This window comes from Pseudopodoces humilis, chromosome 26, assembly GCF_049639895.1.
Source record: "Pseudopodoces humilis isolate 2021_Gansu_Grassland_sample_001 chromosome 26, ASM4963989v1, whole genome shotgun sequence".
NCBI lineage: Eukaryota > Metazoa > Chordata > Aves > Passeriformes > Paridae > Pseudopodoces > Pseudopodoces humilis.
In genome coordinates, this window is record NC_142225.1 from 5864614 (window position 1) to 5877291 (window position 12678).

Below are 12678 nucleotides of genomic sequence, written 5' to 3' on the forward strand. Positions count from 1 at the left end.
AAACACAGGCAAATACACGCTCAGCTCTGAGCAGTTGCACAAACATTTCCTCTGATGAGTAATGGCACCCGTGGCTCTCGTGCTGTTTGTGAGCTGGGAGTCAGCTGCCTGCAAGTCCAGGATGAGCAGGGAATGGGGAACAGCACCGGGCTGTGACCGAGCTCTTCTGGCAGCATTTGGTACCATTTCCATTAAGATTCAGCCCAGCCTCTTTCACCTGCTTAGAAATTCACTGAAATATCTTTGGGAGCTATTCCTGGTATTGTCCCATTTATCCAGAAGCCTCTGAAGGCCTCTCTGCAGGGATCTGTGCATCCCAGGGCCCTTGGAAACACCTTCAGTCATCTCCTGATTATCCCAGCTCCAACAATGCCAGTACTCCTTCAGCAGCTGAGCACAGGATGGACCAAACTGCTGTGACACCGCAGTGGGGCAGCTGCTCCTGGCTGAACATCCCTGGGCTCTGGGGAGCAGGTGAGGGCTGGAGTGAGGATGTCACCAGGGCTGGAGGTGTCACCAGGGCTGGGGTGAGGATGTCACCAGGGCTGGAGTGAGGATGTCACCAGGGCTGGAGGTGTCACCAGGGCTGGAGGTGTCACCAGGGCTGGAGGTGTCACCAGAGCTGGGATGAGGATGTCACCAGGGCTGGGGTGAGGATGTCACCAGGGCTGGAGGTGTCACCAGGGCTGGGGTGAGGATGTCACCAGGGCTGGAGGAGAGGATGTCACCAGGGCTGGGGTGAGGATGTCACCAGGGCAGGAGGTGAGGATGTCACCAGGGCTGGAGGTGTCACCAGGGCTGGAGGTGAGGATGTCACCAGGGCAGGAGATGAGGATGTCACCAGGGCTGGAGGTGAGGATGTCACCAGGGCTGGAGGTGAGGATGTCACCAGGGCTGGAGGTGTCACCAGGGCTGGAGGTGTCACCAGGGCTGGAGGTGTCACCAGGGCTGGAGGTGTCACCAGGGCTGGGGTGAGGATGTCACCAGGGCAGGAGGTGAGGATGTCACCAGGGCTGGGGTGAGGATGTCACCAGGGATGGAGGTGAGGATGTCACCAGGGATGGTGAGGATGTCACCAGGGCACTCCTGAGGAGGCAGCACAGCAGGAGCTGTGGGAGGGGAGCCTGAAGGCCCCACCATGGCTGAGGTGGGCAGGAGATGCTCTCCTCCCTGGGGAAGGGTTTCTGCAGGGCTCTGGCAGCTGCCCACCCCAAATGGAGCTCTTACTCAGCCGAGCTCAGGAAAGCTGACACTGAGCCAGGAGCCTCTGACAAGCTGGATCTTGAAGGCTCAGAAAACAACGCCCTGACAACTTTTGTATTTGCATAAACATTATTTAATCAGTTCTGTGCCATCTCATTTCTACGGGAGGCTGTGCCCAGACAGTTTCCAAAAATGAGTTTAAATGCATGTAATTCTGGTGGGAAGAGCTTTCCCTATGCCACTTCCTGGAGGAGAGGCCAGGCAGGGACAAGGAGCATAAACGTCCCCCAGCTCAGACAGACCCCAGCTCAGCCCACACAGGCCTGGGAGCTCAGCAAAGGCTCTGCTGATGGTGGATGCTCTTCCAGCAGCTTCCACTCCAGGATCTTGAGGCTAAGAACTCCTTTCTAACACATTAAAATGAGAGTTGTACTGATCACAGCTCTGAGAAAGGAAATAACCCCTGTGCTCTCTGCAGGGCTCCTGCTGGAATTCTTTCCAGAACATTCCTGCACATTCGACCTGCTACACATCTTTCCTTGAAAGAACAGACCTTCCTGGATTCCTTTGACTTGGTCTTTGGAATGGGAAAGCTTGCTCAGAGGAGCTCCAAGCCTTTGAAGATAATTCATACATTGGTCAACAACTGTAATAATGCAGCTAAAATTACAGAGTGCTCCAAGCCCTGAACATTAAAGACTGTGCATTTTATAAAGGTAATAAATCAAGCCTGGTGAGTGCTCAGCTCCTGGCTGAATGCAGATCATGGGAGCAGCTCCACATCCCCGAGTGGCAGCGGGGTTATGCACTTGGAGCAGCTCTGCCTCCCAAAGTCACGGACTCAGCAGCGGATTTTGCAATTCCTGCTCGGGCTGTTCCATTTCCAGAGACTCACACGGAGCTGTTTATCACCACAGGCCGATCCAGAGTGGCCTCTTCTCCCCTCCTGCCTCTCTCCCTCTCCTTTCTGTCTCTGAACTGTTTTGTTGCTACCGACAGGAGCGGTTTCTTCTGAAGCCACACACTGCTGGAGATACGTTCTGAAAAACAAACCCTGTCTCGAAAAACAACCCATTTTTTGTTCTCAAACACAAAATCAGAGGGGTTTCCCTGACTTCAGCTGAATGGGGAAATAGTTCTGCAAAGACTCTCACCAACTGAAGGGTACCAGCCAGGTTTCTAAGGACAGGGGCTCGACATTCACATTTCCATGGTGTGTCTGCTCTGTTCTCATGAGAATCCAAGTGCTGCCTCCTCCCACCAGCCTGAGAACTCCTGGAAAAGCAGCACAACCTAGGGCCAGTTTTTAGCTTTTCCCTTTGCAATTGTCATAACATTTTATCTGTAAGATTTAGGGAGATGTGGGGTTTTTTCTTCAATAGGAAAAGCCCCTTGTCCCAGGTCAGTGCAGCTGCTGATTTAGGTCCTGCAGAGCAAGAGAGCCGCCCTGGTTTGTGTTTCAGGCAGGATTCAGCAGCACGTTTGTGACTTCCCCCACATTTCTAAAGTGGAGAAAGGAGTAAAAAAGAAAATTACATGACTGCTTAGGTTGTTCTCTTGGACATTTTTTGCACTGTCTTGAAGTGGAATCGCTCTCACATTCCATTTGGGCATGACAAGTAATGGTCTGTGCAGTTGAGTTCAACTGTTCGGAGCAGCCCCAGTTCCTCAGCCCAACATCCCAGAAAAATGCCTGGGAAGGTGGAAAACGCAGCCCCAGGACTGTCCCTGCAGCTCCGACCTGGCCTCATCCCCCATCCCTAACCCTAACCCATCCCGAGCGTCCTCCTGGGGCTGTGGATCCACTTAGCTGACAGCCCAAGCTGGAAACAAAGGGAACGGAATGGAAATTTACTTCCATTTAGCTGCGACTGGGTTTTATGTGGAAAATGCACCCCACCCTCCCTATCTGGGGATCAGCAGCAGCGAACTCCCAGCGCTGTTGCTCAAGGGGAGATCTCCACTGTCAGGTTGATTTGCGATGAGTTTGAGTTGACAGAGCGCCTGGGGCAAGGGAGGAGGTGGGTTTGCAAAGGAAGGAAGGAAGGAGATTAAACCTCCATCAGAATGTGTGGTTACCTGTGCTAGGGAAGGGGAGAGGCAGTGGGGGAGGGTGGAAAGGCAGAAAAGCTGGGAAAAGTGCGTTGCCAAATAGGGAAATTTCCAAATAGGAAAGATTTTACCCTTTCTCCAAACCAGCCAAGCACCTCAAGGGAAGCTTTCCCAAGAACAGAGTCAGGAGGCACCAGGAATCGCGATTTTAAACAGCAGGGAGCACACCAGGCAGGAAAAGAGCGTGTCCCAGCCTTCAGATACTCTAAAAATGGGCAGTTCTGGAAACCTGGGTTGTTCAGGACCACAACAATAAGATTCCAGGTGATTCCAACGCTGTGCTCACATTTGGAAAGAAGTGATGCTCTGTGCACAGAGACACACGGATATTCCTGCTCTGGGGAAAAACAGGCAGTTACCACTGAGGAACTCTGTGTGGCTCTTCCTGCTTGACTGAGCATCTAAAAATAAAACTTTGAATGACAATGAAATGGCAAAGTAAAAAAATAAAAAATAAAAATTAAAACCACCAAAAAAAAAAAAAAACCAGTATTTTTTTAGTGCTGTGCCTGCAGAAAAGTGCAGGAGATGATCTCAGGGCAGAAAAATGACAGCTCCTCCTTCATGGCCACACACCAGAGTATCCCTGAATTTGGCTTATCAGACTCAGTCTGTGACTGAACCAAATGAAGAGCAGAGTTCAGTGTTTCCGTCAGGTGGCTGAAACCAAACTCCACAGACCTCTGATTTCCCTCTTTTCATTGAAGCATTTTTTTCCAGGCCCGGCATCCCCCACCCCCTTAGGCAGTGGCACAGGACCCCAGGACTGTGAAGCTGCTGGTTCCTTCTCCTCCTGGTGCACGTCCCTCCCTCTCAGTGGGAGCAGATCACGGCTGGATGTCCAGTGGGATTTGATTTTCAACATTTTCAAGTGAAACCATCGCTCCTCTGAGCATATTTGTGCTCCCACAGCGCTGAAAGGCGGCTCTGTGGTTCACCCCTCGTGAGCAGCACCTCCCCACACCGCCAGCAGCATATGCGGGGTGCAGATTGTCGGGAATACGGGATGAAGGATTCCGAGCCACGCAGCCAAACAACAAATACCTATCACATGGGTGGGGAAAATCTGTGAACCTTATGGATCCACCTCACACCTCCTCCCGGAGCAGCTGCCAGGGAACTCACACTAAGGCATCACCAAGGACAATAAATATCCAGAAAGGAACAGGCCTACCTTAAGCAATGAAGGCAATAAATTTGAGTCCCAATTTCAAAATGTGAGCGTGCCAAAATCTCCCTTCCTCCTCCCAGCTTCACAAACTGGGAGAGAGGATTAAGATCTACAGTTTCCGTCCTGGCTCCATCCTGAGGATGTGTCCGAATGTGAAAATGATTCCTCCTGGGAGCCTGGATTACAGGCACCACTCAGATCTTGTTATGCACTTTCTGGGGAAAGGGCAAGGGACTGACACTGATGGAAACACGGGGATGCTGTGCTTGGAACATCTTTGTTCAGTAACTCAGGACTTGTTAGCTAAACCTTCCAGCTGGGAAAGCTCTGGCCACGTCCCCTGAGGCCCCATCCCGTGGGGAGGACAAGGATTTCCCTGCCCTGTGCCCATCCCCAGGACCCAGCTCAGGCTCTTGGGGAGGAGATTTTGGGGCTGCCAGGCCAAGGCTGACCCTCTCTTTGCTCCTCCCGACCCCAGAGGTGGCTCACAGAGAAGTTTTAAGGGCTGGTAACGATCCCACTCTGAAGAATTGCCTCCTAAAAGCACCGGGATCAATAGGAAAAGCTTTCTGTCCAAGTCCCATCGACACCTCAGGACCCTGAGCTCACCACGGCATTGTTCTCTGTCCCAACAGCCGTCATTCTTCTTCTTAACTGCCCACTGAATTAAAACTTCTGAAACTCCTTAATGACTGGATTTATACTTCATGAAAGGATCGTTTGTAATTACAGGCGGTTTGGGGAAGGGGGTTTCTCTTTTCATTCTAATTGCAAATAATTGACTGCAGACTATTTCTCAGCGTTGCGTTTTGAACAAAGATGTCTCCTTTGAAGTCAAAATTCAGTTTATGCCTTTCTGCAAAGGGGATTCATAAGAAAATACGCCTTGCTTCTGCTAATGGGAATTTATTGTTATGGCAGCCAGGGCAGCACTCGATCAGAGCTGGACTTTCTGTGCAAAATACTCCACTAAAAACAATGGATGGTCCCTGCTTGGAGAGATCAGGAGGCATTTCCAGGGCGATTCACTTACAGGGAGCAAGGAAAGAAATAGCCACGGAGGAAATGGGAAAGGCTGCATCAATCCTGACCTGTTCCCAAAGTCACGTTCTCCATACTCTCATTTTCTACCCTCCTTTCCCCGTTTTCAAATGACTCCACCACGAATTAATATAAGAAGGGGACATCCAGCAGTGTGGATTTAATTCTCAGAGAATAGATAACACACACTGAGGCTGACCTGCTGGGAGAATGAGGCTTTCCCTGTCATGGTGTAACCTCCATCGTTATGTCACAGAGGGAGGAGAGTTCTCTGGGTAAGAAATCTCCCTCTTGAGCACGAGCATTTCAAAGGACGGGAGAATCCAAAGAAGCCACTGGGGGCTTGGGAAACATCAACAGCCTTGGAAACGCTGAATGAAACACACATGGTGTAAAAGAGCCTCTGATCTGGTAATCTCTGAGATTCCTGCTCTGAGGAACTCAGGAGGAGCTCTGGAGGCTGCACACAGAGGTGAATTTTGTGTTTATTTAGGAAAAAGAGGACATCTAAAGAAGGGACATGCTGAAAGGAGCACCACTGCCTGTGCTGTATCAGGAAAAAATCAAGTGAAGGTTTATTCTGGGAGAGAATTTATTTATCTTCATTTTCTACCACTAAAGCATGAAGCAATTTAAAGACATTGGATCATTCTATTCAGTAAAATAATAGAATTATTCAAGATGACTCGAGAGATTTGGGCCCAGGCTTGCAGATTTTCATTATTTTCTCCATGGCCTTGAGGGTGTGATTCATCTGTGTAAACGTCTGGATCTGAACTAGGCACCTTAGGCTCCTCTGAGAGATAAGAGAGAGAAACCAGCACTTGCAAGGTGTGATTCATCTCCTCCTGAGGCAGACACCTAAGCTGGTCCCACAAAGCCCTTTGGAGCAGCCCTGTCTCAGTGAGGAGGAGCAGATCTGCCCCAGCCCTGCCTGGGGAAGGGTTTTAACCCCAGCTCTTTGAGGAGTCACCCTTCAGTCTGGCTTTAGGGGAGGAAATGTGTATGAGCCTCTGATCAGTACAGCGACAACCTAAAAACCACCCCCAGACCTGGCCATTTACTTAGGAAAAAGAAAATCAGTCTTCCTTCATCTCCCCTGTTTGTGCTCCTTGAAATCTCTGGGACATGAAATTTTATTCCAACTATTGAATAAAATATCTTTCCTGTTCTTGGTTGCTTAAATTTCAGTAGCCTGTCATCATCTTTCTGCTTTATGAGCTCCCCGATAAAAAAGGAAGTTGAGGATTTCTGGATCTGGTTCCCTGCCATATTCCAGATGAATGTATCCTAGATGAAGTTTGACAGAAGCAGTATGAGTTCGATTGTTCCTGGAATATCTCATCTGTAAAAGGAGAGGAGAAATCAATTCCACAGAATACCTGGGGGAAGAGAACAGGAGGAAACAACAAAAGGAAAAAGGAGGTTTTGCAACGGTGAGGGAGCGAGGAAAATACAACTCTGGGGTTGTTTTGACAATGTGCTCTTGCCCGTAGGAGTGCCTGTCCCGGGGAGCCTGGCAGAGACCGTGGCTGGAGGAAAGCAGCGGGGAAAAAACAATATTAAAAAAAAAACCCAACCAACCAAACAAAAAAACCCAGCAGGGAGAAAAAAAGGCCAGCAAGAAATAACAATAATGAGAAAAATGTCACACTAAACTGTGAGCACAGCTCAGCTGCCTGCACCTGGAGGGGCTGAGCGCGGCCGGCGTGCCGCGGCCTGCTCGGATTCCTGCGGCCTGCAGCGCTCCGGAGTGCGGGCAGGCCCCGGCAGCCCGGAACATTCCATGGCAGCCATGGCCCTGTCCTGATCCTCCTCAGGATGGGAACACTCACAGGGCAGCCATGGCCCTGTCCTGATCCTCCTCAGGATGGGAACATTCCATGGCAGCCATGGCCCTGTCCTGATCCTCCTCAGGATGAGGAACATTCCAGGGCAGCCATGGCCCTGTCCTGATCCTCCTCAGGATGAGGAACATTCCATGGCAGCCATGGCCCTGTCCTGATCCTCCTCAGGATGGGAACACTCACAGGGCAGCCATGGCCCTGTCCTGATCCTCCTCAGGATGAGGAACACTCACAGGGCAGCCATGGCCCTGTCCTGATCCTCCTCAGGATGGGAACACTCACAGGACAGCCATGGCTGTGTCCTGATCCTCCTCAGGATGAGGAACACTCACAGGACAGCCATGGCCCTGTCCTGATCCTCCTCAAGATGGGAACATTCCATGGCAGCCATGGCCGTATCCTGATCCTCCTCAGGATGGGAACACTCACAGGGCAGCCATGGCCGTATCCTGATCCTCCTCAGGATGGGAACACTCACAGGGCAGCCATGGCCCTGTCCTGATCCTCCTCAGGATGGGAACATTCCATGGCAGCCATGGCCCTGTCCTGATCCTCCTCAGGATGAGGAACATTCACAGGGCAGCCATGGCCCTGTCCTGATCCTCCTCAGGATGAGGAACATTCACAGGGCAGCCATGGCCCTGTCCTGATCCTCCTCAGGATGGGAACATTCCATGGCAGCCATGGCCCTGTCCTGATCCTCCTCAGGATGAGGAACATTCCATGGCAGCCATGGCCCTGTCCTGATCCTCCTCAGGATGGGAACATTCCATGGCAGCCATGGCCCTGTCCTGATCCTCCTCAGGATGGGAACACTCACAGGACAGCCATGGCTGTGTCCTGATCCTCCTCAGGATGAGGAACATTCCAGGGCAGCCATGGCACACTCACAGCACAAGGGAGATGGGGCTGCTTGAACACCCCAGAGCTCCTCACACACCCCAGAGCAGCTCCACAGCACCTGTGGATGCTCAGGCAAGGGGCAGCAGGGCAGGCTGTGGCAGAACAAGTGGGGACAGTGCCCTGCCTCCTCCAGGCACATCAGCTCCATCCCTGCTCACACAGATTTGGGATATTTGTTTGCAGGAGGAGGAACCCTGGCAATGGTCTGCTCAGTCCCAGCTCTGTGCACAGCTGAGGAAGCAGGGAAAAGGCAGCTCCTTGGATCCTAAAGGATCCTCCTAAAGGATCAGGGAAAACAATCCCGAAAAGATGAAATGAGCCTTTATCTCCCCACAGCTTCAGAGCCTCTGCTGTGAGAAACCTCTCCCTTTGTGATCAGCTACTGACTCAGCTTTGGGCTCTCCTTACAGAAATGGCTGTAAGCACTTCTTTCCCCAGCTGTGTGCTGCCCTGTGCCATTCTTGGTACTAAAGGGGTCTAAGGCCACAGCAGCAAATCTGATAAATCTCAGTTTTGCCCAGCTCCGTCTCCCTGGGCCCAAGCACCGAGCTGGAGCGCTGCCTCCTGGGGCTGCAGCCTGGAATCCTCTGCAACGTCCCAGACTGACCTGAAGCAGAGTTAATTTGGGTGAATTTGTCTCCATGTGTTCTCTAGGATCCCCAGCCTGCTCTAAAAAAAAAAAAAAAAAGCTGGAAGAAGCGGATGGATGGAAACAGAAAGCACATAAAGGCTCAGTTCAGCAGATCTGTCTTTGTGCTGCCTCCTTCCAGTTCTCATCTGCTGCCTGCTGAGCTGACAAGAGGTGCACTCCAGCTCGATTTTTTTTTTTCCCTTTGCCTCCTGTTGTCTTCACAGAATTTTAGAATATGCTGCCAGATGCTCATTCATGCCAGAGCAGGATGAGTAATAGTTTCTACATTCCGAAATGAACCCCTCTGATTCATGGTATGTGCAAGTCATTTTCTGCAAACACCAGGGGAATCAAAGTTTCTCCTGGGCCCCCTGTAGAAAGATGAACATGCCAGCAAAACCCTGATTGGGAATGTGGGCAAATAATGCTGGTTTGTGTGTTTGCTCTTTGCCTGCAGTTCTTCCTCTCTGAGCAAAGCCCATCAGCATTTCCATGGATATTACATCCATTATCATAATGAGGAGTAGGTTGATCTTGCTCCCCATCTCCTAGCTAATTCTGCCCTGACTGTGCTGCTGCAATCTCCTCCAGATTGCATCTTCTGCAGAGCTGCAGCAGTTGGAGCTATGAGATCATGGCCAAAGAAGACCCAGGCTCGTATCCATGGCTTTATACGTTTTTTTCTGAGGAAAACACACAGAGGAAACTCATAAAATGTCTGCTCTTTCTTGTGTTGCCTCAGAACTAAGAGACTTGTAAATCACTGCTGAATGGGATGCTATATGCTTTTCTGCCTCCATTATGTATTATGGGGAAATTAATAAGTAATGGGATTTGCAAGATGAAAAGCAAGGAAACCCACAGGGCAGGTGATGGAGAGGCATAATTTAAAAAGTCAATGAAAGGTTCCGTTAAATCACGGCTAAATTATGCTGATATTCACCAAAGTCCTGTGGTAAAATGCTTTTTTCATAAAATATTGAGACTCCTTTCTGCAGTGACGAATGAAGGTTCCCACAGTCCTGGAGGACAGCAGGAGCTGGAGATGAGCCCTGTTTCCCAAGGTGTGAGGTGCTGCATCCTCGGAGCACTGGTTCACCTTCCCCAGAGCCCTTGTGGGAGCTCTGCTCCTTGGGATGGGCTCAGGGAACTCGGGGAATTCTGAGCAGCTCAGAATTCCCAGGAAACATCCTCTCCCTTCCCAGCTCCTCCTGCTGCTGGGAGCTGTGCTCACAACATTCATTCAGATATCCACACGACTTCCCTCAGGCTCTCCTAAAACCAGGCCTGTTCCATTGCCTCTGGTCCCATTTCCAGGGGAAAAGGAAGCTCTTGGAGGGAGCAGGAGCTGGGGAGAGCTCAGTCCTGCAGACACCTGCAGCAGTCTGGGGGTTGGGCAGAGCTGCACCTCCTTCACTCTGCCCTTTCCTGGCAGCAGGATTGCTCCCCAGTGCCCAGCCCTGGGCTGCAGGAGCTTGTCAGCACAGGGAAAATGTAAATAACCCCGCAGGCAAATCCCCTCCAGCCCTTCCCATTCCCGCTCCTGCAGATGTTTCAGCCTGGCTCAGCTCAGCAGCTTTTCCACGTGAACCCAGCGCTGTTGGGAATGGGGACAGTGGGGTTTCACCTCTCACCTTCCTGCTGCTGCTCAGGGTGTGAGAGGAGCCCCTGGAGCCCATGAGCTGTGCCATGGAATCAGCACAGCCTGGGACATCCATCCCTTCCCTGGCATTTCCCTGGGCAGTCTGTCCTTTTGTCCATCTGCTGGATAAAGCAAGGGGAGCGAGGGGAAGTGCAGAGGGTCAGCCCCACAGAGCTGAGCATCAGCTTTCTGCTGGGGGAAGGTGGCTGCAATTCCTGCCCCCAGCAACAAACATTTGAGGGGAAAAGGATGCCAGGTGAGCACATGGATAAAACACCAATGCCTCTTCCTGACACGGATTCAGAACCCCACCGGGCTTGAGTGGCTTCCCATCTACAGGAAGAGGTTCTTTAAGTCCAATCAGTTTGCCTGGATTATGTTGAATTCAGGGAAAAAAAATGTCCATTTTCATCCTCCATGGCCTTGCCCTGTTGATGCCAAAGGTGGTTTGGCTTTGGCAGGAGCAAGGACAGGCTCCAAGCCTCTCCCAAGGCAATCCTGTGACACCTGAACACTCTCTGCTAAATGGATTCTTGTAGGAAATAGTTCAGCGCTGAAACTCTACCTTAGATCACATCATTTTAATGCCTTTTTTTTTTTCTTCTTTTCCCTCCTGTTAAAGCTTGTAAGAAGCAATCTCTGTCTTGTGAAGAATTGTTTTGCATTTTAGGACCTTGGGGAATTAGATGGGGCTGAGTAATTATCAGGAAACTTCCCTGAGTTGAGTACAAATGGACTGAATGGGCAGAAAGCTCCACAGTGCATTAAGATAAGGAAAGTAAAATTTGGAAAGTGACTAAAAAAGGTACTTTAACCTTTCTGTTTGCTTTAGCCCACTTGGAACTGATTTGAATATATATTTTAAAGGCTGTTTAAAACTGTCTGCTCCAAAGTGCCAAAATACCTTTGTACACCAACACTGCCTTTGACCCAAAGAGGAAGGAACCTCTCTCACCCAGGTCTCTTCAAATATTTATAGATATATTTTCCATTTTGGCATTAATTTAAATTTCACATTCACTTCTAATAATATTCCAACACCTCCATTGCTGGCCAAACCTGCTGAAATATGGAGAGAGGGAATGAGAGACAAAAGACAATTTGGGAGGGAATTTTGGCTTCGTGTGGAGGGATGAGCAGAGGCAAAGTACTTCAGGAATAAGCACTCCTTGCCTGTCTTTTTTAATGGGAAAAGAAAGGGGTTTTTCTCCTCATTTGAAGACAAACAGGAGCTGGGTCCTTCAGACAGGAGCATCAGTCTCTTACTTTCTAAAAATAGCTGCCTTTCCAAAAGAAACCACTCCCCTACAAAATCTCAGATTCAGATAAAGCTTCCATCTTGCAGAGTTATGTTCCCATTTGCATCCAAACTCGGTGTCTGACACTTTATTTTTACAGTGCAACAGAGAGGAAATTTGCTTAGAAATAGCCTGACAAGAGAGGCTGGAATTGAGGAGCTTCACATCCCGTTTTTACCGGGTGACTCCACTTTTATCACCCCGGCATTTTCCTGAGATGCCCTTACAATCACCCATTGTTCTCTCTTCGGTTTTCACGGGACAAATCCCAGTGACCTCAGGATTTTCCATCCCCAATCTGCACAGCCCTGAGAGGGACATTCCCAGTGCCAAAACACCTGGAAAAAAGACACAAAGGCCTCATTCTTGTCTCCCTTGGGGCTCGGAACCCTGAGCAGAAAGGCAATGTGGGGAAGAACAATCCCCATGAGGTGAGCACATGGCACCCATCCCAAACTGCACAATCCCAGTTGGACACTGGGAATCTCCCAGCACCGAGCAGCTCCGGCCAGGATCAGCGTTCCCATTACTGCTGCAAGGTGCAGCATTGAAACCTAACCCTGCCCTGATTCCTCCTGCAGGGAATCTCTCCTTTTCCAGGCAGAGAATTTCTCCTTTTCCAGGCAGGGAATCTCTCCTTTTCCAGGCAGAGAATCTCTCCTTTTCCAGGCAGGGAATCTCTCCTTTTCCAGGCAGAGAATCTCTCCTTTTCCAGGCAGAGAATCTCTCCTTTTCCAGGCAGAGAATCTCTCCTTTTCCTCCTGCAGGGAATCTCTCCTTTTCCAGGCAGAGAATCTCTCCTTTTACAGGCAGAGAATCTCTCCTTTTCC

The 12678-nt window shown here is 50.3% G+C and overlaps 1 protein-coding gene across 1 annotated transcript in view; it reads right to left on the reverse strand.

The window, feature by feature from the left end:
* Positions 1–7765, reverse strand: part of LOC148182577 (uncharacterized) — a 63735-nt gene extending 55970 nt beyond the window's left edge. Inside the window, exon 1 of the mRNA XM_088067302.1 lies at positions 7707–7765. Within this exon, the coding sequence (XP_087923428.1) occupies positions 7707–7765 (59 nt within the window). The remainder of the gene's footprint in view (positions 1–7706) is intronic.
* Positions 7766–12678: the final 4913 nt, after the last annotated feature.